Source organism: Diachasmimorpha longicaudata, chromosome 10, assembly GCF_034640455.1.
Source record: "Diachasmimorpha longicaudata isolate KC_UGA_2023 chromosome 10, iyDiaLong2, whole genome shotgun sequence".
Classification (NCBI taxonomy): domain Eukaryota; kingdom Metazoa; phylum Arthropoda; class Insecta; order Hymenoptera; family Braconidae; genus Diachasmimorpha; species Diachasmimorpha longicaudata.
The window spans coordinates 5,834,111-5,858,752 of record NC_087234.1 but is presented as its reverse complement, the minus strand read 5'-3'; the positions used below and the strand labels follow the sequence as shown (position 1 = coordinate 5,858,752).

General features: G+C 41.0%; 2 protein-coding genes across 11 annotated transcripts; one reads left to right on the top strand and one right to left on the bottom strand.

Annotated features, from left to right (window-relative positions):
* Window positions 1-6: 6 nt before the first annotated feature.
* Unc-104 (uncoordinated-104) lies at window positions 7-21,214 on the top strand. 10 transcript variants are annotated; one of them, XM_064129058.1, is made up of 19 exons: window positions 7-107; window positions 8,792-8,936; window positions 9,223-9,986; window positions 10,208-10,365; window positions 10,461-10,600; window positions 10,783-10,821; window positions 11,430-11,558; window positions 11,651-12,318; window positions 12,639-12,756; window positions 12,929-13,101; window positions 13,162-13,340; window positions 13,674-13,811; window positions 14,557-14,694; window positions 14,770-14,888; window positions 14,964-16,549; window positions 16,958-17,263; window positions 17,464-17,751; window positions 17,817-17,953; window positions 18,029-21,214. In XM_064129058.1, exons 2-19 carry the CDS (start codon window positions 8,837-8,839, stop codon window positions 18,219-18,221), a joined length of 5,373 nt encoding a protein of 1,790 aa, XP_063985128.1. In that variant the 5' UTR covers window positions 7-107; window positions 8,792-8,836; the 3' UTR covers window positions 18,222-21,214. The 10 variants fall into 10 exon arrangements, with proteins under 10 accessions (XP_063985128.1, XP_063985131.1, XP_063985130.1 ...); XM_064129061.1 differs by lacking the exon at window positions 7-107 and adding an exon at window positions 7,038-7,332 and having other exon boundaries at window positions 12,950-13,101; XM_064129060.1 differs by lacking the exon at window positions 7-107 and adding an exon at window positions 7,038-7,332 and having other exon boundaries at window positions 14,964-16,528.
* Window positions 20,507-23,689, bottom strand: LOC135167065 (uncharacterized). The gene is made up of 7 exons (XM_064129917.1): window positions 23,619-23,689; window positions 23,450-23,535; window positions 23,327-23,417; window positions 22,577-22,644; window positions 22,331-22,472; window positions 22,060-22,189; window positions 20,507-22,007 (listed from the first exon to the last, which is right to left on the bottom strand). The coding sequence occupies exons 1-7, from the start codon at window positions 23,687-23,689 to the stop codon at window positions 21,747-21,749; spliced, it is 849 nt and encodes a 282-aa protein (XP_063985987.1). The 3' UTR covers window positions 20,507-21,746.
* Window positions 23,690-24,642: the final 953 nt, after the last annotated feature.

Below are 24,642 nucleotides of genomic sequence, written 5' to 3'. Positions count from 1 at the left end.
TGCAGATGACGTGGGGCTGTCATTCCACGCTATCTCCCCATTTCTGAACACTCAGGCATTATCGCTGAACCGTTTCAGCTGTTTTTAACATCGTTTCGGGGAATGTGGTAAGTCAAAGTTCACTATACCCTCCAATAATATCAGTCAGGGCACTGTATTTTAATCGGCCAATTGAAAACTCATTAATTTTTTCGTTTTATCTCAATTGACATCCTCCTTTCTTTATTATTGTTGAGGCTGTCAGTCATTTGACAGATCGTTTATTTAGCAGCTATTGCAAACTGTCGGCTTGAATAATGCCTGTTTTGCCGTCAATATGACTCACCGTTCAATCAAAAAACTACCTATCATTATTATTATTTAATTAATATTTTTACCTCATTAATGAGATGGTTGAATGATCCTCGAGGGTTTCGACTTCACCTCGAAAATCACCTGGCAACCTAAGCAATACAAATTACAACCAATTCCATATTGTTATTATTCTCTCATGAGTGGGAATTTATGACAAATCAATTATTGACTTATTGAATTATTTAGAAACTTGAATTTAATACCGAGTATTGCATATGTCTGTCAAATTTTTGTTACAAAATTGTATTCATATAAATACCTCAACTACATTTATCAATTTGTTATTTTTTATGCCACATTATTATTATTATTATTATTATTATTATTATTTCGTTTTTTTTTGATAATCTTTTGCTGTCATATTTTTCTTCAATTTTTTAAAATGCCTTCGGGGGTAATCAATGTATATATGGTTTAATTGAATGATAATATGCGCGAGGGGTTGAAAAAAATATGACGCGCCCCTCCACAGATCTCACAGTGGTAGAAAGTAGCGGTGGGGTTGAGTTGTGATTACCACGCGTGGTGATACGGACCTGGTAATCAGAACCCACTCCCCGGTAGAACTAGCATCGATTGAGGGACTATAGAGGAACATGGCGCCACGGGTACTAGTGCTCGGTTAGAGGGTGGGTGAGGAGTAAGGGGTATTTTACATTAAAATTATGATGCACAAAGGAATATGGTATTTTCGGTCTCTAATTATTTACAGAGAAATCGATTCTATTTTTTTGAAGTTCTGTCGATATTCGCAGTTATGTTTGTCCATTATGATATGAATCTACTCAATTTCGGAATTTGTGTCATTGGAACATCCGGTGGGAAGTTATTTCGGCAGCGATCTGTAAGATATTGATTTTCCCCGGGAAAAGCTCAATTAGTTGAATTAGCGGAGTAACATTACAAATAAAAGCTTGACCTGAGATAAAAAAAAGTAGTGAAATATAGAAAGGAATGAGGGGTCCAAAAAAATAAAAAGTCGCGGAGAAAATTGGTTCAGTTTATAAGAAGCGGATTAATTAATTGGACAGTGGTATGAAGAGAATAAATAAATCTAACAGATGTTGGAAAAGACGAGGTGGAGGCGCCGCCATGTTTGGGACTGCTCCGGTAGACCAAGATGGCGTCGTCCGCGGCGATCCTCCACCTCGTGTTTTTGGAAAGCCCTTAAAATTATTTATCCTCTTCTGATCACTTCCGATACACTTCACCTATATCCTAGGAAATGAATGAATTGTTTAATGTATCACTCAATTGTTTCACCTTCTTTTGAGTGCAAACCGTGGTTCAAGATTTTTGTTCGCGTTTCCGGAGCTTTTTTTCCCTTCCCGGAGCCCCTTAATGTTTTTGCCTGAAGTTCTTCCAACTGAGTCGGACTCCCCGAGTGATTGTTTTTTATTTTATTCATCCATCTCGTGGGTAGAAATATGAGGTATCCCACTCAGAAGAGGGTGATGCAGAGGGAGTGAAAAAGAGAAGCGAGTGAATGTAGTGCGGAGGACGCGAAGATCGATGGCGTCTGGTGCACAGCCAGCCATTGCTCCTCGACGCCAGTCGTATATCACGAAGGGTCAAAATAAATATTTCAAATATTTGCCACTTTCATTTGAATTTAATAACTCCAACTCCATGAGTTTTTCAGGATAATTCGACGAAGAATTGTGAACGTAGTTCGTTTTTATGTTGGGGGAATGTTGGAAGCTCACGGCCTTTGACCTTTCGTCCTCTGAATATATGGCAACTTGACGGATGTTACAGTTCGTCGAGCTCATCAAAGCTCTAATTAAGCACGAGTTTTCCAAACGGTTGAATTACTCCCTAGAATTTGTCCAAAATGTGGCCGATATAATCACAATGGCTGAGCTTTCGCGGAAATTAGGGTGCCAATTTTTAATTAATTTATCAAAACAGTTGGGGAGTAGCGCTTCTAAACGGCAGCAATTTGTTTTTAATTAAAAGACTTGGGGAATAAACGCAAGTGTTAAAACGCCGGGGAAACTTTAGGCAATTAATTTTAAGGGGAAAGAGGATTGAAAAATGTGAAGGGTAGTTTGTAAAATTTGTTCATTCTCTAATAACTGGATTAACTGAACTGAAAGTGATCTGGTGAGACCCAACAATGTCTAGTATTTTATGATTTTTTTAAAGATTCGAAACTTTACAAAAAGTTTGTTTCGCCAATTAACTTTCTATTTACGGAAGTTCAAGTCAATGAGTGAAAGTACATACCAAATACTAGCTTTCTGTCATCCTATCATCGTCAATCATGAACGATTGCCGATACACCACATCGACATAAAGCTTTAGCACGTACAGATGATTGAGCTTTTAATCTCCAATTCAGGACAGTGTCGTTTACCCACTTGTCCTTCACAATTGACGTGACATTTATGAGGAGTAAATTACTCGGATATCGTCTGACGAACTGTTACCCTCGAGTTAAGGCCTCGATGGGGTAACAACAACCCCTAAAATTTCCGTCAAACGATGGGAAACGAAATTGTTCCTGAGCTTTTAACCCCTCGCCATTTCGGCATTCCGTATATTCAGACTTATTACGCATCCCACGTGACAAAAATTTACCCCTTGACCCAAATGCCTAACTCTACCCTCGTCTACCACGCATATGTAACCGTTTCTGCGGGGATGATTCCCAGGTGGATGGACTGAATACATTGACCTTCAAGTAAGCTCCCGCGGGGAATGGGGAGAAATATGAATTTTTTTATAGCCCGTGCTGTGCGGTATATGATTAATGCTGAAATATTGATTCTATTTATCACGTCTACTGCGTTAATCAAGCATTATCCTCTCGATAAAAGCTCATTAGATCGCACCTATAATGGTTCAAGGTCATGTGAAGGTTCGTGGAACGACTGCCAGGATTTTTTTACCCCGCGGCATCTTCGCAGGGGACAATGTCAGGGTCACATTATTGGAGGTATTCTCATTGTTGAGAAGATGCAAAGTCGCAAGCTCAGGGCTTTTCTGGTTGCACACGTGAGCATATTTCTTCTTCTTGTCAGCGTAAGCAATTTAGCAGGACTATGCTTGAGGATTATTTAATCACCAGTTGTTTATGATGATCCCATGACAAGTATTAATCCTATTAAGACATAAGATCGTAGGACCTAACTAAAAAAGACGGACTTAATTACCTCTCCATCCACTTTTCGAATGAGAGATCTGTAATTTTTAGGGGCATCACCTAATCTCAATTTATGACTTGAATTTGGAACCTTAAACGGTTTTAAAAATGTGACTGGGGTGTCTTAAAATTAATCCATTGTTCACCCTGTGTCCCTTCCCTGAGCTTCCCTCTTGTCGTATTATCTCTAGTCATAAAAAATTATGACCTGAATTCTCGGTATCCCATTTTTTTACAAGCAAACAAAGAGGTGAAGGTTTTTCTCCCAGTTGAGACACGAGACTTTGCTGGGTAGATATTACCCAGTGCGGTGTGCAATAAATTGTCATTGCAATGGCATCGCAAGCACGTGGCTCTCCTTCAGAAGATCCACGAAGAGAGCTTCCAACGAGAAAATGGTGGAAAATTTTTTATCACCCTGTTTGACGTTATCGGTGAGAAATAACGAGAGAGCATTAAAGCACAGGTAGCTTGGAAATTGTTGACCCCTGTCGGCCCTATATCGATTTTGTTAGCACACTTCCTCAAGTCCCTCCAACATCGAAGCTCTGTGCTTTTTCCCACTCAATGGATATTGAGACTGACCGATCCACGTCGCCTTTAATTCCTCTTATCCAGCTGCAATACCCAATAACGGATATTGCAAGCGCATAAATTTTCATGGAGCTTTTGTGCGGAATATCAAGCTCAATTTATTGGGTGGAATCGGTAATCGAGCTTTTGCAAAATTATGGAATGTATGGCGTTATTATTCAATTAGTTGGCAACACCAGAACAATTGTGGTGCTTTTAATAATTTTTCTGTTGCAAAATGATGAGTCTTCGGTGCTGCGCAATAATTTTTTTATATATGGAAATCGCAAGTCATTTGCCGCACCACCCCATGAATTATTCTTGAAAAGCTTTCTCAGTATATATTTCATAGATTTTTCAGAGGTAAATAACGAGCTCCCGTTGCAAGTCGTTAATTATTTTGCAGCTCTCTGTTCCCAATACGAGCTTTCACACTTTAGTGATACTAGTGAAAGCACGCAAGTGTGGGTGTGTGGAGAGATAGGGTTCCGGTTGGGAACAGTGACGCTTGAGTACGAAGAAAATGACGGGCGATGCGACAGTTATAATTATAGTTTCAGGCTTCAGCCCGGAGCTTGCAGTCCCCCATTTCACAAACAATTCTCGGGAAATATCGGTTTTCTCGGTCCAGAAAAATCCAGAGAATTATTTACACTCGTGGCTTATCAGAATTTTCAAACTTGTCAGCAAAAATCAATATCTATTTACCAATTGTTTCTCATCATTGAATTTTTTTTTTCATCGCTGAAGAAAAAAAATTCCAATTTCACGGACCGATGTTGATGCGAATGGACGACATAATAGTTGCGTGTTGGACCCACGACGATAGATCCTCGAGCTTGCACCCTCTTGATTGAACTTGCGTGTTCCTTCCGAGTTACCTCAGACGCCATTGCAATTTCGTGCTCACATAGTTCATCGGCACTTTGTAATTTCACGATGCAATTAATTTTTCATCAACTTTTTTCGATTCAACTTTTTCAATCTTGTTATTTCGAGCGCGTATGGTACAGATAAATCAATTAACTAGATGATCAGTATCATCTGAAGACAGGAAACTGTCGGTTTTTTCGAGGGAAATAAATATTCGCAAACTGAACTGTATCTTCAGATTGTGACTTAATCCTGATCCATTTTCTTTAATCAACAATATCATCAATCGCGCCACACGACAGAAAATTCGCATATCCGCGATAGTATCCATTACCTATGCGCCATACACAGCGATAAGAGCCTTCTACATTTCAAAATCGATCCTGCCAGACAGCCCATAGTTGTGTCGGCAAACTCAAGCAAATTGCCCGCCATTACAGAATGTTCATTGGAAAACAAAAAGCTCACATGATGTATTTCCCAGAACGGCCATCAAAATCTCATTGAGATATTAGTCCACCTGGTGATTGGATAATGGCTGGTGTATCAAAAGCTCGGAGGTCTCATTCATCATTATCGGAGCCCTCCGATCGCCAAAACTGAAGCTTTTCCCCCGGGGCAATCTGGCGTTCAGGTGGGAGCATTCACAAATGTCGCTTCAATTCGCCCAATATTTCCAGCAGCTCAATCAGCAATTAATTCAGCGTAATTAATGAATTTGGTCAAGCTCATGATAGAGCTTCGCAACGGACTACAACATCATCCCCCTCCTCCCTCCGCCCCTTTGTCCATCCGATCTGCCGAGTGAATTGAATTTTTATGAGCTGCGAGCACCGATGGAATATGTCGCAAGCTAAAGCTCATCGATCTGTCGGGGATATACAGGGCAAAGTGGCATCAAAATTAGATATTCAATGGTGAAGTTAACTTTGTTGAATGATCAAGCTCAGGATGAACCGATGCAGCTACGCTCAGGTTAGCTGAAGGTGAACGGCTCAATGTATATTCATTACTAGGGTGAAAGGCGAATGATGACTTGACGTTGTTAATTCCGGTGCAGTAAGCGCTGAAACCCGGTGGATAATGAAGTTCTCCACGTCTACCTGGTTATTTCATAGTCTCCAGCTGAGAGACATTAACTTGGCTACATCAACTTGACAAAGCGATTACCAGAATGAGATCATCCTCGTCATCTTCCCGGAATCACTATCACAACTGAATAAATGTCTCAGTTGACAGGAGAGCTGTCAGAGCTTTTCCGGGAGGTCCTGCGCTCCAATTCAAACTTCTACGAAAGCTGGCGAGCCACCTGACCTGCATTACCACCACGCGAACATCGAATACCCACGGGAATTCCACCGACTACCAATTCTTCCACACCTCTGACGTCGCCTTTCTAATATCCCCTCAGGAATGTTCGATAACATCTTCTGTCCAATCATTGACGCCAACTCAGGATCGATCTACCTACATTACGATATAGATATGTCCACCCCACGCATCGCTCTTGCGTAACCTCCTATGACCCTCGGCGCAAGCTTCATCTCGATCAATCCTAATCGCGACTGGTTGTTCATCAAGTTGCCATTATTCAAGGACGATGTCCTTTGACCAACAAATCTTCCCCATTCCAACAGTCACCATCAACCCCATCTCCATGAAAGTAGAGGGGATGGAAGGACAAGGCTACATCCCCTCGTTTCCCTTTTTTTCGCCCCCCCTCGGCCCCTCTAGAAGTCCACCATATTGATTGTCTCAAGTCGTCTCAACGCCCGTAAGTCGGAATTGGCCGGCGCCGCCCGTCCGCATAGGTCGATCGTTTCCACCGCGTGACGTCACCCTACGCCGCCACATCGTCTCTCCTATTGATTTTTTACTTGTGGAGGGTCTACTCCATCGCCGTTTCTCCGCAAATTGTGTAGTGCTGTGGAGTATCCCGGCAAGTACAATCCGATTGGCGGATGGTGTCGACTAGTTCACTCTGTACGGAGGTCACATGATCTTCACGCAAGTGCAGTGGTGTGTCGGACATTTTGTTAAAGCCCAAAGCTCCGAAGATTGACCGGTTTGGTGGCGCTAGTGTCGTGACAAGACCGAAGAATATGGACATTATCGTTTAGTGTGCCAGCGACCATGAGCGTTGGACCATCCTGTGAAAGCTCCTGAAGTTGTCATTTATATCGGCTATTTGGTGATATTATTGGACTCTCAGGTGTCATGGTGGTGATGATAGATTGCTGTGTATCGTTGTGCGGTGGTGATGGTACCTCGGTACACATTTAGTTTCAGGGATTACCGTGATTGCTCGTGTGTCATTATTGACAGCTATTGGGGTGACGAGGGGTGAGACGGAATAGAGGGAAAAAAGCTCCTCATTGACAGTGGTAAGCTTTGAAAATTGTGTCATCTTGATTGTGTACCGATTGGTTCATTTTTCATCCAGAGCTTTTGACGAGCTTGCGGGGTAGACTGTGAATCGATACGCACGGCTGGTGTTTTTTTCTTGCCATTTGGAGTGTAGCGAGGTCGTGTCCGTTCAAGGCTTTGAAGATGGAGGATTTATTTTCATCCTTGACTACTAATTTTTATTATCATTGCGCTATTATTACATCGCGGACAATTATTTGTTTAGAGACAATGGTATCAGGGCTGTGCTTTGTTGTCGAGGGAACTCCCGGGAACAAAAGCGCCAGTCCAACTGACAATGGATGGAGACATTGAATCCTTGGACGGTTTCCGTCGCGATCTGGAAAATTCACCTTGGGATACCTGGGGCTGGCCGGGGCGGGATTTTGTCGACAATGACGGGAAAATATCTGCCAGTGGGAAAATCAATGGTGACAGCTTTTGAGGGCTTTCTCAATGTGGAATCATGATTTCGAGAGAATGGACGTCTTGACATTCGCCTGAATTCGATTTGCGGTTTTTGTTTCTCGCTGAATCTAGGGAATTTCTCATTGACGACCTGGGAAAGGCTCGACTTGGGGTGAATAGGGGTGTGTGGAGATATTTTCTGGAAGATCCTCGTGACAGATGGAATTTTTTTACTGTCAGCCGTATAGTGTTGACCTCTGCGTCTATTTCGTGGCGACTGGTTTGCAGTCCCTCGTCGGAAGGGGAGTTGGCGAAAATGTCTTCCCAATTGTCTTGTTATGAATTTATAAACAGCCTGTTCCCACTCAATTTTCTCGAGGTAAAGACCCTCATTACCATGGTGGGACTCGTCTTTATGAATATTCATAAAGTCTTACTATTTGAAAATAGTACACGTGGGAGGTGAATGAGCATCGAACGTATGAAGGGTAGCAAGTGGAGCGAGTCAATAATGGAGAGACTTGGCTGCGTCACTACTCTCAATACGCGAATAACAATCTTTCGTGACTCACCCCCATATTAAATTTCCGTGTTCCTCGGTTTCTCCAGAAGTTCAGACTCGTGTGATACAGCACTCACCCCTCCCAGTTGAGATAGGACGGATGAATCATGGTGGAGGCATCTCGCTGTTCATCATTGGATATCCAAGAGTGCTTGCTCAACTTGTTTAATAATGAAATAATTTAATTAATTATTCATGTCGGAATGGCTCTTTTGTGAGCTCTTCAGACCTGTGCTGCTACTAAATTTGGTTAATTTTTGTTTAATTGAAATATTAAGATGTCTCTTCATATATTCTGGACGTCTTACGTTTTGTGCCTTTTGGATCTGGCAATTATGCAATACGTGAATTCGTTTGATATATCTTACTATCCCCAGTAAACTAATCAATAATCTTTATGTCATTGAATAAATGCCAAGTTTTAATAAATAATATTGTCCATTTAATCAAACTATTTCATTTTTCAGAGATTTAGTATTTGATAAACAAAGGCGACTTTATAAGCCACCGCGATGTCTTCGGTGAAGGTTGCGGTGAGGGTTCGTCCCTTCAACAACCGGGAAATATGTCGCGAGGCGCAATGTATCATCGAGATGGCAGGCAATACGACATGTAAGTATCTTGGAACTTTTCGACATTGAAAGATGTCAAGGACTTCCGTATCTCCCCGAAGTTGGAAATAAATAGTTTCTACCTCACTCTAACTTCGTGAATATCAACTTTTTCAATTCATTATTTTCTGGATGAAAGCGCATCCCCTTCAATTAACCGCCCACCTGTAATTCCCACTTGACTTCATTGATTCTAAACATCTACTTTCTGCATCTCTTCATCTCCCGCAGATTCAAATGATTCTCCTGAGCATTCAGCATAAAACAGGATAATATTGTCTTTTCAGCTATCATCAATCCGAAAGCTCCACCTGGTACGAAAGAGGCCATAAAAAGCTTCAACTACGACTACTCGTACCACTCCATGGACGCTGATGACTCCAACTATTCCTCCCAGATAATGGTCTACAAAGACATCGGCGAGGAGATGCTTCAACACGCCTTCGAAGGCTACAACGTCTGTATCTTCGCGTACGGTCAAACAGGAGCCGGAAAATCCTACACAATGATGGGAAAACAGGAGAAGGGACAGGAGGGTATAATCCCCCAGATATGCAAAGACCTTTTCCGCAAGATAAACAATAATTCAAGTGACACTGTGAAGCACTCGGTGGAAGTGTCTTACATGGAAATTTATTGCGAACGCGTACGCGATCTTTTGAATCCAAAGAATAAGGGAAACCTTAGGGTGCGAGAGCACCCACTCCTCGGGCCCTACGTCGAGGACCTATCCAAACTAGCTGTGATGTCCTACCAAGACATTCACGATCTGATTGACGAGGGCAACAAAGCGCGAACAGTAGCCGCGACCAACATGAACGAGACATCATCCAGATCCCACGCTGTCTTCACGATATTCTTCACTCAACAGAAGCACGACTCAATCACAGGATTGGTCACTGAGAAAGTCAGTAAGATATCGCTAGTTGATTTGGCTGGATCTGAACGTGCTGATTCAACTGGTGCTAAAGGAACGAGACTAAAGGAAGGCGCCAACATTAACAAGAGTCTTACGACACTGGGCAAAGTCATCAGTGCGCTTGCGGAGATCGTAAGTACTCTCACACCTGTTTTTCCTTAATCCTCATAATCTTCAGTTCGATACTAACGTACCTTCATGTGCAATGCTCTCCTCGGATCAATAGGCGGTAAGTACAACCAGTCTTCACAGATTATGTGCATATTAACGAGGGTTCGAACGCTCGTGATCATCACTTCACTAGCTTACACAGCATATTTGGAGCTTTCAATGAATAATCATTAACATTTCAGGCGACGAAGAAAAAGAAGAAGGCAGAATTTATACCCTACAGAGACTCGGTGCTGACATGGCTCCTTCGAGAGAACTTGGGTGGCAATTCAAAAACCGCGATGATCGCTGCTATCAGTCCTGCAGACATAAATTATGATGAGACACTGTCGACACTCAGGTAGGTATCGAAAACTCTTCTTGATTACAAGTTTGTGGACCACGAATGAAGACCCCGAAGCCCTTCCATTCATCACGATGTGTTATTGACCGTAGATACGCCGATCGGGCTAAGCAGATTGTCTGCAAGGCCGTTGTCAACGAGGACGCCAACGCCAAGCTCATACGCGAGCTCAAGGAGGAGATCCAGAAGCTCCGCGAGCTTCTGAAGCAGGAGGGCATAGACGTGCAAGAAGGTCAGTCTTTTCATTTGATACAATCAATGATATGTACATAAAATTTGATCTACATGATTACATGCGAATGTCTCTTGTGTGAAAGTGAAACTGAAAATCATTTGGTAAAATCCCGCTGGTGGCTAATTCCAATCACCTAGATAATCTTTTTTTTTCTCTATCCCAATCGTGCTCCACCGTAGGGCCAGATGGTAGAGTCTCTTATGAAAAGAAAGAATCTAGTAAGTAATAAAGATCAAAGAAAGTAAATAACGATCAAACTGATGAAAACGTAAAAGCAAAAATAAGACAGAAACACGAAAAAACCTGAAGGCATCTCCTGTGCATTTGCTCATTCATTCTGCTTACGTGAGCTTTACCATTGGAGTATTAATGCGTCTCATTGACAGAACGTATGGCAGGGAGGGAATACAATGTAATCTTGCGCAGGCTTTTTTCATTTCCTGCATTCTACCCTTCTTTTGTTAAAAATCCTTAGATCGCGAGAGCTTTTCGAGCTTTCGACCCCCTCCCCCCATGAATGCACGGCTGCGGCATAAATTGAAACACAGTTTTACTACGATTGAATGTGCGAACGCAATTGCCGATGAGCTTTCAGTGTCATCACAAAAGCCCTCGGCGTCCGACCGGGCCGGTCATTAATTTTCAGGTGCTTTTAAGCATTTCGAGTTAAATTGCCGGGAAATTTATACTTTTGAAGATAACAGAGGCTGTATCGGACGCCGATCCTTAGTGCAGCATTTCTTTCATTTACTCTCATTCAAAAATTCAAAACAAAAGCTCGGGTTTATTCGTGTAAAAGCTCTTCACACGGTCCTTTGTGATTCAGGGGAGGACGCAGTGATAAAGAATGTAAAGAGAGAGGAGGACATCAAGGAAGCGCGCCAACGCTTACCATCACATCCAACCGCCGAAGAAGCTGTCGAACAGTTGCAAGCTTCAGAGAAGCTCATTGCAGGTAATGATGAAAGCTCTCATTTTTTTTTTCATCTCGCATGACTTTTCGATGCCCGATGAATCAATACCCACGGTTTTCAATGGTTCTTGTAGAGTTGAATGAGACATGGGAGGAGAAGCTCAAGCGTACGGAGTCAATTCGCCTCCAGCGTGAGGCGGTATTCGCGGAAATGGGTGTCGCGGTTAAGGAGGATGGCGTAACAGTCGGTGTATTCTCACCCAAGAAAACACCCCATCTAGTTAATCTCAATGAGGATCCACTCATGTCGGAATGTCTGATTTATTACATCAAGGATGGCTTCACGAGAATTGGATCAGCTGAGGCAAATATTCCTCAGGATGTGCAATTATGCGGTCCGTATATTCTCAGTGAGCACTGTGTCTTTGAGAATCACGAGGGAGTGATAACACTGATGCCGAAAGCTGGTGCTTTGACATACGTCAATGGCCGGGAGATCAATGAACCCATTGTACTGAAGACTGGATCCAGGGTCATCCTCGGCAAGAATCATGTATTCAGATTCAATCATCCTGATCAGGTTAGGGAACGCCGGGAAAAGAATTCACCAGCTGACACTCCGGGCAATGGTGAGACACCTGGAAATGGAGAGACCGTGGACTGGAATTTCGCCCAGATTGAATTGCTAGAGAAACAGGGCATCGATTTGAAGGCGGAGATGGAGAAAAGATTGCTGACACTGGAGGAGCAGTATCGAAAGGAGAAGGAGACTGCTGATCAGCGTTTCGAGGAACAGAGAAAGGTAATTCATTGAGGAAGATTTCTCATTCATATCACAACAGTTGCGTGATTATTTTTAGTCATAAAATAGGGTGTGTTTTCCGTGGGCGATTAAATAGTGGAATAATTTATTTGATGATCGTCGTCGTTTTCTTCATTTAAAAAACATTGCCTTTTACAAATCTGAATTTTTTAAAAGTGGATCAAGTTTTCGCTTTTGAATGATTAATTTCTCATTTGGGACCGTTAGAAAATGATTCTTTATTAATGAGTGACGACGAAGAAAATTGCTGGCGAACGTCATATCCCCTCTCTCTTCACGACTATTTGGTAAAATTACAGAATTATGAGGCACGAATAGATGCCCTCCAGAAACAGGTTGAGGAGCAGAGTATGACAATGTCAATGTACAGCAGTTACACACCTGAAGATTTCAACAACATCGAGGAAGACATTTTTGGTAAATATCTTGCATTCCGTAATCACTTGATGAATCAATAATTGGAACAATTTTCACGAAATCAGCTTTGCTTCAATGATGCTATATTAATAAACCATGATTAGCCGCGAACTACAGAAATAATGCTTTTGGCTATTCTGACTATTTCGCCTGGTGATGGCTTGCATTTCAGTCAACCCATTATTTGACGCAGAGAGCAACTGGAGTGAACGTGAGTTCCAGCTGGCTGCCTGGGCATTTAGAAAATGGAAGTATCATCAATTCACTTCGCTGCGTGATGATTTGTGGGGTAACGCGATATTCCTCAAAGAGGCTAATGCCATTTCTGTTGAGCTGAAGAAGAGGGTAAGTAAAAGAATCACAAGAGACAGCGTAAAATGGTAATGTTTGGTGATTCTGTCTCAGGTTCAATTTCAATTTACTCTACTTACGGACACCCTCTACTCACCTCTGCCACCGGACCTACTGCCGGCAATTGACGATGACGAGGAGGAGGAGAGACCCTTCCCTCGTACAATCGTCGCCGTTGAGGTGCAAGACACCAAGAATGGTGCCACTCACTACTGGACACTCGACAAATTACGGTAAGTACTTTCGGGAATTTAATGAAGATTGCAGGACCAGTAGTTGTCATTCCCCGCCATCTCAAAGGCAAAAGAAGTTCAGGAAACCCCAGGGGGAGATATATTTTCGAAATGTGGCCGTATACTATTCAGTGACTTCAGGTTGTTGTTTCGCGTGCCACTCACAGTCCCCATCCCTCCGATTAAAAATCAATTGATATGTACTTTGGGCGAAACAGCAATTTCAGTCAATTACTGCAAAGCACATAAATCTCAGGCTTTTTAGGCGAATCAGATGGTTATTTTGAATCGCCACTAAATCGTCTTTTTCTTTTTTTAACTGTCAAATTGTAGACAGCGCTTGGAGCTGATGCGTCACATATACAATGAAGACTTGAGTCCCAGCACTCCGGAGGCCAAAGAGGATATATTCCAATGTCTCACGGCCTACTCTAATCAGAGGTTCTCACTCGCAAATCTTTTGCCTTCGAGGTTGGTGCTCGGTCGCACGAAAAAAGCATTAAAAAAAAAATATTCAAATGAGAATCATTTCATGCCCCTCTGTATCTGTGCCATTTATTCCTCACCAACACTATTCACCGACACAAAGGACTTTCATTTTGTCTCTCGGTATTGAGCGCACGTTGGCATTGACAAAAAAGGCTTCGAGCATTTAGCAGAAACTCCGACATTTCTTATTTCACAGTCTCTTTCCCACTGACTTCTCTCGATGATTTTTTACACGGCACAAAGCTTGAGCTTTTTCAGCTTTGCCTTTCGATGTGAGGAACAGTGATTTTGAACAGAGGCGGATCGAGGAGGCCCGAGGCCCGTGGTGGAGGTAATCGCGAGGCCCCGAGTTTAAAAATAGACGGAACAAAGAAGGGAGGAAAAGTATTGAACACTACGTGGTATAGTTAGGAACGAGGGAACTTGCACCAAGAAATTTACTTCAGGGACTATTCGAAATATAAACCAAGGGCCATCATCACGTCACTTTTCTGAGTTTTTTCCAATTATAATTTTCCAATAATAAATAATTTAATCATTCCGCGGTGCCAGGTTCACTACCTGCATAATCCGCCTCTGATTCTGAACCTGATGGCATTATATAATCCGATAGCTCACCAATTTAATCGGTTCACCATTTATTCCATCCGCTCGCATGTATTTAATAATGATTTTATCGGACTTTTCCGTCGACATTTACACTTCACTCGGCTCTTTTGAACCGCAGACAACGGCTGGAATTGATGAGAGAGATGTATCACAATGAGGCAGAGCTTTCACCTACATCACCAGATTACAATATTGAAAATATCACGGGGGGTGATCCATTCTACGACAGATTTCCCTGGTTCCGCATGGTTGGAAGGTAAAATAAATCCTCAGTGCGATTAAAATTCAAATCAATGAAAAATTTCCACAAATAACTGACTCCCCATTATAGATCATTCGTATACTTGAGCAACCTGATGTATCCAGTGCCTCTGATTCACAAGGTAGCCATCGTAAATGAGAAGGGTGACGTCAAGGGCTACCTTCGTGTCGCCGTTCAAGCAGTTGTCGGTACGTACCCCCTCGGCCCTCTCCTCTTTCACCCCCCCCCCCCATGTGCACTTCTTTGACCTCCCCATGTTCCAGAAGAGGAAAACAGTGAATACTCAAGTGGAGTGCGACAGTCAGCCCGAATTTCCTTTGAGGACGATCTCTTTGGTAATGCCCGCCAGGGAAAACGGACCCTGTTGGCGCAGACACTCGAGAAGAATCAACAGATTATGATGCAAGAGGAGCGAGTCGTGGAGGGTCAAACCGAGGTCAAAGAGGGTCTCAAGGATGAGGAGGAAGTGGGTGATGCAGACAGTGGACGGGGTGACAGTTCAGTAGCCAGTGACATGAAGGAAGAGGAATTACCTGATCACCTGCAGTCTGGTGTTGAGTTCACTTTCAGGGTGACAGTGCTGCAGGCAATGGGCATATCTACCGAATACGCTGACATTTTTTGTCAATTTAATTTCCTACACAGACACGACGAGGCATTCTCCACTGAGCCCGTGAAGAATACGGGCAAGGGGAATCCCCCGGGTTTTTATCACGTACAGAATATTACCGTAACCGTTACAAAATCATTCTTGGATTATTTGAAAACTCAGCCAATTGTATTTGAAGTCTTTGGACATTATCAACAGCATCCACTGCACAAAGATGCCAAGTTAGATTATGGGGTTAGACAGCCGCCGAAACGCATGTTACCACCGTCAATTCCCATAAGTCAACCAGTTCGTTCACCCAAATTTGGTTCAGTTCTGCCTTCTCCCAGCACTTCCCATGTACACGCAAAGTACGATGTTCTTGTTTGGTTTGAGATTTGTGAATTGGCACCGAATGGTGAATACGTACCATCAGTTGTCGATCACAGTGATGATCTTCCCTGCCGAGGACTCTTCCTCCTGCATCAGGGTATTCAGCGTCGTATTCGTATTACAATTGTTCATGAACAGGCGTCTGAGCTTCGTTGGAAGGACGTGAGGGAGTTGGTTGTTGGTAGAATTCGAAATACTCCGGAGCCCGAGGAGGAGGACAATGACTCCTCGGTGCTCTCACTGGGACTCTTCCCCGGGGAGTATGTCGAAATTCCTGGTGATGATAGGTGTATGTTTAGATTTGAGGCCGCTTGGGACAGCTCTCTGCACAATTCAGCTCTTCTCAATCGAGTCACGTCCTACGGTGAGCAGATCTTCATGACGATTTCGGCATATTTAGAGCTGGAGAACTGTGGACGGCCTGCGATAATCACGAAGGATCTCAGTATGATCATCTACGGGAGGGACGCCAGGGTTGGCCCTAGATCCCTCAAGCATTTGTTCAGCGGTAGCTATAGGAATCAAGAAGCTAATCGACTCAGTGGTGTCTACGAATTGGTGCTGAGAAGATCCTCAGAAGCTGGTGTGCAGAGGCGTCAACGCAGGGTATTGGATACAAGTTCAACTTATGTCAGGGGTGAGGAGAATCTACATGGATGGCGGCCACGGGGTGACAGTCTCATATTCGATCATCAGTGGGAGCTTGAGAAGCTCACGAGGCTGGAGGAGGTGGAGAAAATAAGGCACACACTCCTACTCAGGGAGAAACTTGGAATTGATAAGGTGGCACTCTGTAACAAGACTAGTCACGACTTCACCAAGAGCGAGAAGGTACGGGCATCCCTGGTACGTCCATGCGTATTAGAGGTAGAAAATGTTTCAAGGTACAATTTTTATGTGTGACACGAGGCTTTTACGTACTGTGTTGCACTTTGTGGTGAGATAGAACGCGAAAAATTGTCTTGAACATTTTGGAAGATTTGGATTTTTATTTTTAGTACGTCTCTTCTTTTTAATCCTCTGACTCGCAATCGTGATTATCGATCTGCTAGAACAAAGTGCACGTATTGTTTTCTATTCGCATCAGAATAATGAAACTTTCCTGGTTCCCATTTTCATAGTCGCGCGCTTCACAAGAGAAATAAATTACGAGTCCAAGGATTAAAGAAATTTTGTCTGGGAAGGTCACTGTTAGAATTCTAGAGTTCCCCAACCGGCTCTGAAAAGAGACGTCTGACTGTATAATTTCCCTCAACATGGAATTTTGTATATTAGGAGGTCTGCAACATGGTGGCAAAGGCGACTAACGAGCCTCACGCCAGTCCCGTAAAGCTCAAGAAATCGGCGAGCAAAGATGTCTACGAACCGTGGGACATGACCGATCACGAGAAGGAATTGGCAACGAAGTATGTGAAGCTGATTCAGGGAAGAATTCCAAATAAAGAGCCCATTGTTCTCTCAGACGTATCACCTGGTGACGATACCATAACCGATATGTCAAATTCAATGATGTCGTCTGTTGTATCATCATCATCTCAAGAGTCAGTATTATCCAGAAGCTGTTATCATTCAGCCGAGCAGGTAACACTCCCTGTATGCCTGAAACGCCCTGTAGCGGTTGTCCATGTTGGAAAATATTTGCTTAATCGCTTTCCAAATAATCTCATCACTGAAAAAAAAAGCGCTCACGAATCTGCTATTGCATAACGATCGCGGACAACCGCAGGTAATGAGAGCAATTGTGCGTTCGGGTTGTGTAGACATGGAGTGTTACCTTGCAGCCGGCTGGGATTATTATCAGGAGCTGTTCTAAGTCCTGCATCTTTAGGTTGAGTTCACCGGAGCGGGCTAGACTCCAGGAGCTTCAGGAGAGCATGATGGCGGGTGAATCGGCCAGTCAGTCTAGTTCTCTGGCGCCAGCACCACTGGGCTCGACTTCACCGTTGAAGGAGAGTTTGGTGCTGTATGTGCCGGAGGTCGAGGAGATTCGCATAAGTCCGGTGATCGCGAGAAAGGGATATCTCAATGTTCTCGAGCACAAGACAAATGGATGGAAGAAGAGATGGGTTGTGAGTAATTGTTTATAGGGAGGTGGAGGAAGGGGGGAAAGGTTTATTAATGGTGAATTTTGCAGGCCGTCAGGAGACCGTACGTATTCATCTTCAGGGAGGAGAAAGATCCTGTTGAGCGGGCGCTCATCAATTTGGCCACAGCGCAGGTCGAGTACTCGGAGGATCAGCTGGCCATGGTTAAGGTGCCGAATACTTTCAGGTGGGTGAAATTACGTTTTATAGTTAAGCCGCAATGCCCATTAAATTCCCGAAATTTACTGAATAATTATTTCAGCGTTGTCACTAAGCACAGAGGCTACTTACTGCAGACCCTCGGCGACAAAGAAGTATACGATTGGTTGTACGCGATAAATCCACTTCTCGCCGGTCAAATAAGATCCAAATTAGCCCGCAAGGGACCGACAACAAATTCAACAACAATCACCCTATCTGCCCCACCTCCCGACACACAGACACAGGCCAAGTGAGTCGCGGAATCGCTGGCCGAGTACGTGAGTATCATCACCGAGGCATCAACAAAAATAATAAGACGATCCCATCGAGTCATCGAGGCCCAGGACTTTTGTAGATTTCGATTCACGGTGATCTTTGAGTGAGTTATCACAACTATTGATTTTTTACGAATATTTTGTTACGAAGCGAGTGGAGATGTATGAAAAAAATTGATAGAAATATCTAGCTTATGAATTCTATTGACATGAATCTATTAGTTCTTTGTGTTCAGTCTAGGAACAATATGCGATGCCCCTTGCATTTTCTAAAATATATTTGGCTATAGAAAAATTGCCCTCCGTTGCTTTCCTTCAGTAAAATATATTTTAAATGTTAGGAATTTGCATAATCTTCTGTAGAAACGGTGTAAAACTAAATAGAAATTTTCAATAGAATTCTACTACAATGATGGGAAAATGCTAGATTTTTTTCTATTACATTTTTTTCATGTGTACGATGACGATTATCGATCCTACAGTAGTATACATATATCGATACAAGTGCGACGAGTTTTTGACGACTAGGAAGTTACCCACTCGAGGGTCTGCCACTGCTGCTAATCACACGAGCTGAATAATTTCACAGGTCAGAGATATCTGATTTAAACGTATTTTTTGCCAATAATTTTATTTTCGTCGAGAGACTCATTTATAATTTCATTCTCATTACGTCGTGCGAGAGCATAGCCAGTTAGAAAGGCATTTAATGCACGAGGTGCATACAGCAGCAGTGGCAAAAAATCTTAATATCTCTCCGAATGTTCGTGAGAACGTTTCCGCGGTTGAGAGTCTCGGTAAATCTTCAGCAAAAAAACTTGTCAAGTAAGATCAAGGATCAATTGTCATATTTGAAACGATGCTTGATACCGACGAATGTCCAAAAATCCTGAGCACGAATTTTCAGTAGATATTTATGTGTTTAATTACTGTCAATTCGAAAATCATAATTTTCAAGATGAATTTAGAAAAGAGCTGAATCACAATGTATAGACGTTAATATTCGTTCTGCCGGCGCTTTTACAAACTCTCAATTCCATTCATTATCGTGAAAATGTATTGAAAAATATTTCACATCGGCCTCTTGGCAGTTTCTCTTGTGTTACATGAAAATGTGTAAATATCATTGGGAGACGTGTGAGTGAATGTCAAATTCCTCACTTTGAAAAAAAATCGCCCCCAGAATTATTCTTGATTTTTAATTAATTTTGTTACTAGTTCCCAATCGTTGTTAATATTGATTAGAAATGAAATATATTATTAGTTAATTAACCATTCTACCATGACTTTTCGTAAGTTATCTAGGCCATGAAGCTCTCGTAGTAATTTTCATTCGATTCGATCCATAAAATTATACAGTCATCAATGCATATTAATTTTTTGGAATCGCCGTGAGACAAAGAACAAAAATTTCCCCCTCCTACTTTTCGACGTATCTTACAACACTGAATGATAGTATTCGCGACGCGAAGGTCACGGTATTTATTGTTGACATGAGCGAGAAAGATAAACATGATGTAACAGTGAGGAACGAATTGAACGCTTCGAGATAGGTAATCTTGTATATAAAAAAAAATCCACAAATATATTAATGAAAAATGAGTCACCCAGTAAATATGAAAGAAGCATTGTAGTTTTAAGAACTGATTAATTGACAAGAATAAATAATGAGGCACGCTTTTTTATTTAATCCGAATGTTCTGGCTGGATTTGACTGTAAGAACATTCTAAAATGGTGACTCTGACGGAGATTTTTCAGACTACCTCATTCTTTTGAAGCTCTGATTATTTTTCGATGTTTAGTGAATATTTCAATCAATAACTGAACTTTCGGCCAAATTGATTTTACATTTTACAAAACTCGTATTCAAGGTTAATCGTGATGACGTTCGGGGCACAATATCACGAAAGCTTTAAGCTCAATCTCAGACTTATGAGGAAATAAAGCTCTCACTAGTTGATCAAATTGACCGTTCTACGGGAACTTGAACTTGAGTTATTTTCAACCCAGAAAAAAATTATTGGAGCTTAAAAAGCTTGGAATTTGTCTTTAAAAAATCTGTCAATGACATCTACCTAGTTTAATTCAATTCTAGTCATGATTAAACGTTAAATAAAGGGTAAAATAAACTTAATATTTAAATTAAGTATTTGGAAAAATTACCAACGGACATGAACACTCATTCGAAATGATAAATAATCCATCAACCAAACGTACGCGGACAGATGAGAAGAAAAAATATATTGAGGAAAAAAAGGACAAATTAATACAACTGTGTTACCAATTTTCTTGCTTGCTGACTGTTGTAGTGATTGATAGTTTTATTTTGTTAAACGGTATAAAAAAACATATAATATACATTTAAAAAACACCGATCATAAGTATTGAATATTCATGGTAACTGTTGGATAAAAAATGAAAAAAAAAAATGGTGTTTTTGGAAAATATCTGAATGATCTCATGGCTCGACTCTTGAAATTGAGAAAAAATTATTCGGAAACTGATAAAGAATACCACAATAGGATTAACTTCTATGAATGAAAATAGTTTATATATATACGAGGAATATAAATATATATAAATATGAATAAATTTAATATTTACCGTGATGAAGTACGATGTCGCGAAAGAGAGTGAATTATTTAAAGAAAATTTTAACATGTCGTTGACACGATGTACACCAACGGTTTAATCTGTATTACATGAAAAAAAAACTGTGACTGCAAACAAAAAAAAATAATAACTGAGTATGTAAATCCGTGTATTTGTTTTTCATTGATGGTGATGATGGATGAGAGTAACTAAAATATGTAATTCTCATGCATTAAACAAAAGTCGTTATTTCTGTTTCAACTTGAATCAATATTTCAGGCATGATAACGTAACAGTTTCAAGAAGATATAAAAAGTAAAGAAACTAACAAGTAACAATTTTAATGCTGATGAAAAAAAATAAACGTGCATTTATTATTCTTATGATTATTACTATTATTACATGAATTACGAGATAGTAACTGGTGTAAGAGCAATCATGTAATAAATCGATCAATAAAAAGCTTATGCTTAAAGACTATTTCATTGAAAAAAAATATTCGGTCAGGTTTTTAATTGAAGCTTCGGTGGCTTCAGGGCCACGAAGACATCGAGGACATCGACAACTCAGATATAATGAAATTTTTCGCATTTCATGAAAACTAAGAATTTTTTATTCTCAACTCATCAACAATTATCCACATGCTTTAATTTCATAAGTAGAGCAGTCATCGGCGATTAGGCAGCAATTATCCACCTGTCTCAAGGTAGATTGATAACGCCGAGTGATAGCAGTATTTTCCATTCACAAACAAGGAAAATTTCAAGGAAAAATGCATTCAGGAAACGCGAAGTGACTATTGATGTCAATACTTCACAATATGACTTCTTAATTTCCATAGATTATAAGAAAAGATGATTGCAGCAGAAAATTGTATTTTTTGTTCGTGTCAAGAACGATAAATCGTCTTCTCACGCTTTTCCGAAATTTTCCTCGTGCTCTACTTCCAATTCTCCCTCTTTCCTGTTTATTCTCGCTTCGAGAAGAAGTATTTTGGCATCGCTCTTGGCTAGGGTATTCTGTAAATGCAATTTCTCTCGTAAAAGTTCACTCACGGTGTCAGTGAGCCTCAGGTACTCCATCTCCTGAGTTTTCACTAGCTCTGTCAACTGCTCGAGGGAATGCGACGTTTCAAGACGGAATTTTTTCAGTTGGTCTGTCTTATCTGAAAGCTATAAATGATGGATTATTTTTTTTCCTGGGGGAGAGCTACCCTGGCTTCACCTCAGATTTTATTCTATCCATTTCTTCGTCGTGCTCGGCGGAAAAAAGATCGTAGCGAGTTATCAGCGCTTCATTTTCACCTTTTACTTCCGCCAAATCCGTCTCTAGTTTATTTTTGGCTTGGGCACATCTATCAAGAAGACAGGAAACTTTTCATGAAAAAAAATTGTTCACAGAAATTTAAATTAAACTAATCGTGAACTTAAATTGTTGGAATTTTTATGGGCACTATTTTGGTTGAGTTAAGTAAAAAATATCGACATCGCCTCACTCAACCAGTTTCTCCACAAGCCTGGCAATGCGTTTCCTATCAGCTGGGCACAGGTCTTGGATGTGAACACGAGACGACCCTGGCTTATCCTCGCCCTTGCAAACCCCACAATTCTCTTCCTCGATTGTTATTTCTTCCGGCTCTAAAATATTTCAATGCATGCAACCAACCCCAGAAAAAATGACCTATTTTTTTCCAACTACTAATGATATGTATCTCAATTATATATTTTATTATATCATTAACCTCCCGCATTTTTTCTTGCAATTTCCTCGCGCTGAAGGTGATAAGTCTTCTCCTTCAATCTTGCAAGTCTGAAATAATTTACAATATATCATAATTTATTTTCTATTACTCTCATTGGGAATTCTAACTTTTTATTAAATAATACAAAATCATCGCGCAACAGAAACTTTTCCATTATTTTTTGTGGTGTCGTGAAATGACTGATTAAAACCGTTTTTTGTTTTACGAACGATCTCTTTATGAGTCTGTCCCTTTGTGTTTTAATAGGGAATAGGGGTGTTTAATATGGATTTTGATTCCTCTATCCAGCCTTATTTTAATTAATGAATTAGTATTTGTGCAAATCCACCTGAGTTTTTATAGAAAGGGACCCTATGGAGGTGCTGTAAATGTTGACGTGCCTCATAGATAACGTCAATTCTCCAATTACTGACACGCTCCAGGGCTACCTATTTCAGTATTCTTATTCTCATTATTATTGTAGAACTAGCTGCATAAATTTCTGAATATTCACCGATTAGTTATCATTATCAATTCACTTGGACTATTGAAAACGTCGTTGGGAATATTTCGAATGAAAATGACTCTATCGCGGAGAGTTGCACACATCTTCGTTATCCTGGTGGCCAGTGGTTACTTCCTCGGGGTGAACGGTGAGTCAACGAAGCGAACAATTTTTCATTTACCAACCCCTGTGTTTAATTCTGTTATTTTGGAATTTTTTATTTGATTAATAGCAAAATAGCCTACGTGATTCTCTGCTTTCGATTTTTACTCCAGGTCAATCTGGTAATGACTCTTCTACTGGGAATAGCAGTTCCTCCAGTAGTGGCAGTAGTTCCTCCAGTGACAATGTGTCAACCCTGGATTCACTTTTGGGGAAAATTCCAATAGCTGGATCTCTCACTATTGGCATTTTATCAGCCGTAAAGGCGATTCTTCGGTTCACAGCGAATATGCTGTAGAATTAATTTTCTATCAAGGTGAACATCGCGAACAGAAAATAAATAAACATTTACTATTTTCGTGCTCCTATCAGTACTAAATAATCTTCTTCTTATCCAAATTAAAGTGAAGTGAATGACTGCTAGAATTATTATAATGAGTATTCATTCCATTAATGCAAACGAATTCTTAACTTCAATGTGAAATTTCCGTCTAAGGCTCTATTTATAAAATTTGGAAGATAATTATAAAATAATATGATGGTAAAATATAATTTTTTTATTATTCCAATTGAAGTTGAGGAGGAACAACATAATAAAAAGCGATGCACATAAATAAATGTCTTTTAATTGTCTCTTTTGTTATGCAAATAAAAATGTGGGGACCTGGCGAAGCGCGGAATAACCGGGAAAGCTCTGGGAAGCTCTCCTAGCAACAGCCCCTGTCCTTCGCGGAAAATTCAATTTCCACTTGTTAATTTTTTAACTCGCGATAATTTTTTTTTCCTGGGTATTTTACATGTGCGTTACCTTTTCTTTTTCCGTTTATCAATGAGTGGTTGATGGACTTAAGGTGACAGACAGTTATCAGCTTTCACTGTGTCTTCTGCTTGACTCTTGGCAACATCGGTCCGACTATTCCTCCACCGAAATGGCATCGCTCAAAGTTGTAGCTCTTTTTGTCATTTTTGGAGCATGTTTCTACATTATGGAAGTCACTGGTAAGTGTATGGGACTAAAGTGGAATTGAATGTAATGGATTATATGTTGGATCAATTTAGAATTAAGTCAAGATTGATTGTAGATTAAATTAATTGGACTTTTTTGGCGCCAGCTCAGACTGGTAATTCCAGCAGCAGTGGCAGCTCTGGATCCTCCAGTGATGATAACAAAGGGTCGATTGTGGACTCTACCCTGGGTAAAATTCCAATCGTCGGGTCACTGATCAGTGGTCTTCTTGGTGGAGTGGCAGCACTCCTGAGGGCTATTGCTAATCTCCTTTAATCGCAGAATTCGAGAATACTTCAAAATTTTTGAGAGGACTTTATTCGTGATTACGTGGAAAATAAAAATGGTCAACTACAGAGAGTTATCGAGGCTTGAAAATTGTTTATTCATAAT

What these genes read in the sequence shown, in the direction of transcription:
- LOC135167065 (XM_064129917.1), bottom strand. Translation starts at nt 23,689, where the DNA reads ATGAATACTCATTATAATAATTCTAGCAGTCATTCACTTCACTTTAAT. An exon ending in GATAAGAAGAAGATTATTTA is followed by an intron (nt 23,536 to 23,618) that starts GTACTGATAGGA and finishes TTAATTCTACAG; the next exon opens with CATATTCGCTGTGAACCGAA. An exon ending in TATTGGAATTTTCCCCAAAA is followed by an intron (nt 23,418 to 23,449) that starts GTGAATCCAGGG and finishes TTGTCACTGGAG; the next exon opens with GAACTACTGCCACTACTGGA.
- Unc-104 (XM_064129058.1), top strand. Translation starts at nt 8,837, where the DNA reads ATGTCTTCGGTGAAGGTTGCGGTGAGGGTTCGTCCCTTCAACAACCGG. An exon ending in GATGGAAGAAGAGATGGGTT is followed by an intron (nt 17,752 to 17,816) that starts GTGAGTAATTGT and finishes TGAATTTTGCAG; the next exon opens with GCCGTCAGGAGACCGTACGT. An exon ending in AAGGTGCCGAATACTTTCAG is followed by an intron (nt 17,954 to 18,028) that starts GTGGGTGAAATT and finishes TAATTATTTCAG; the next exon opens with CGTTGTCACTAAGCACAGAG.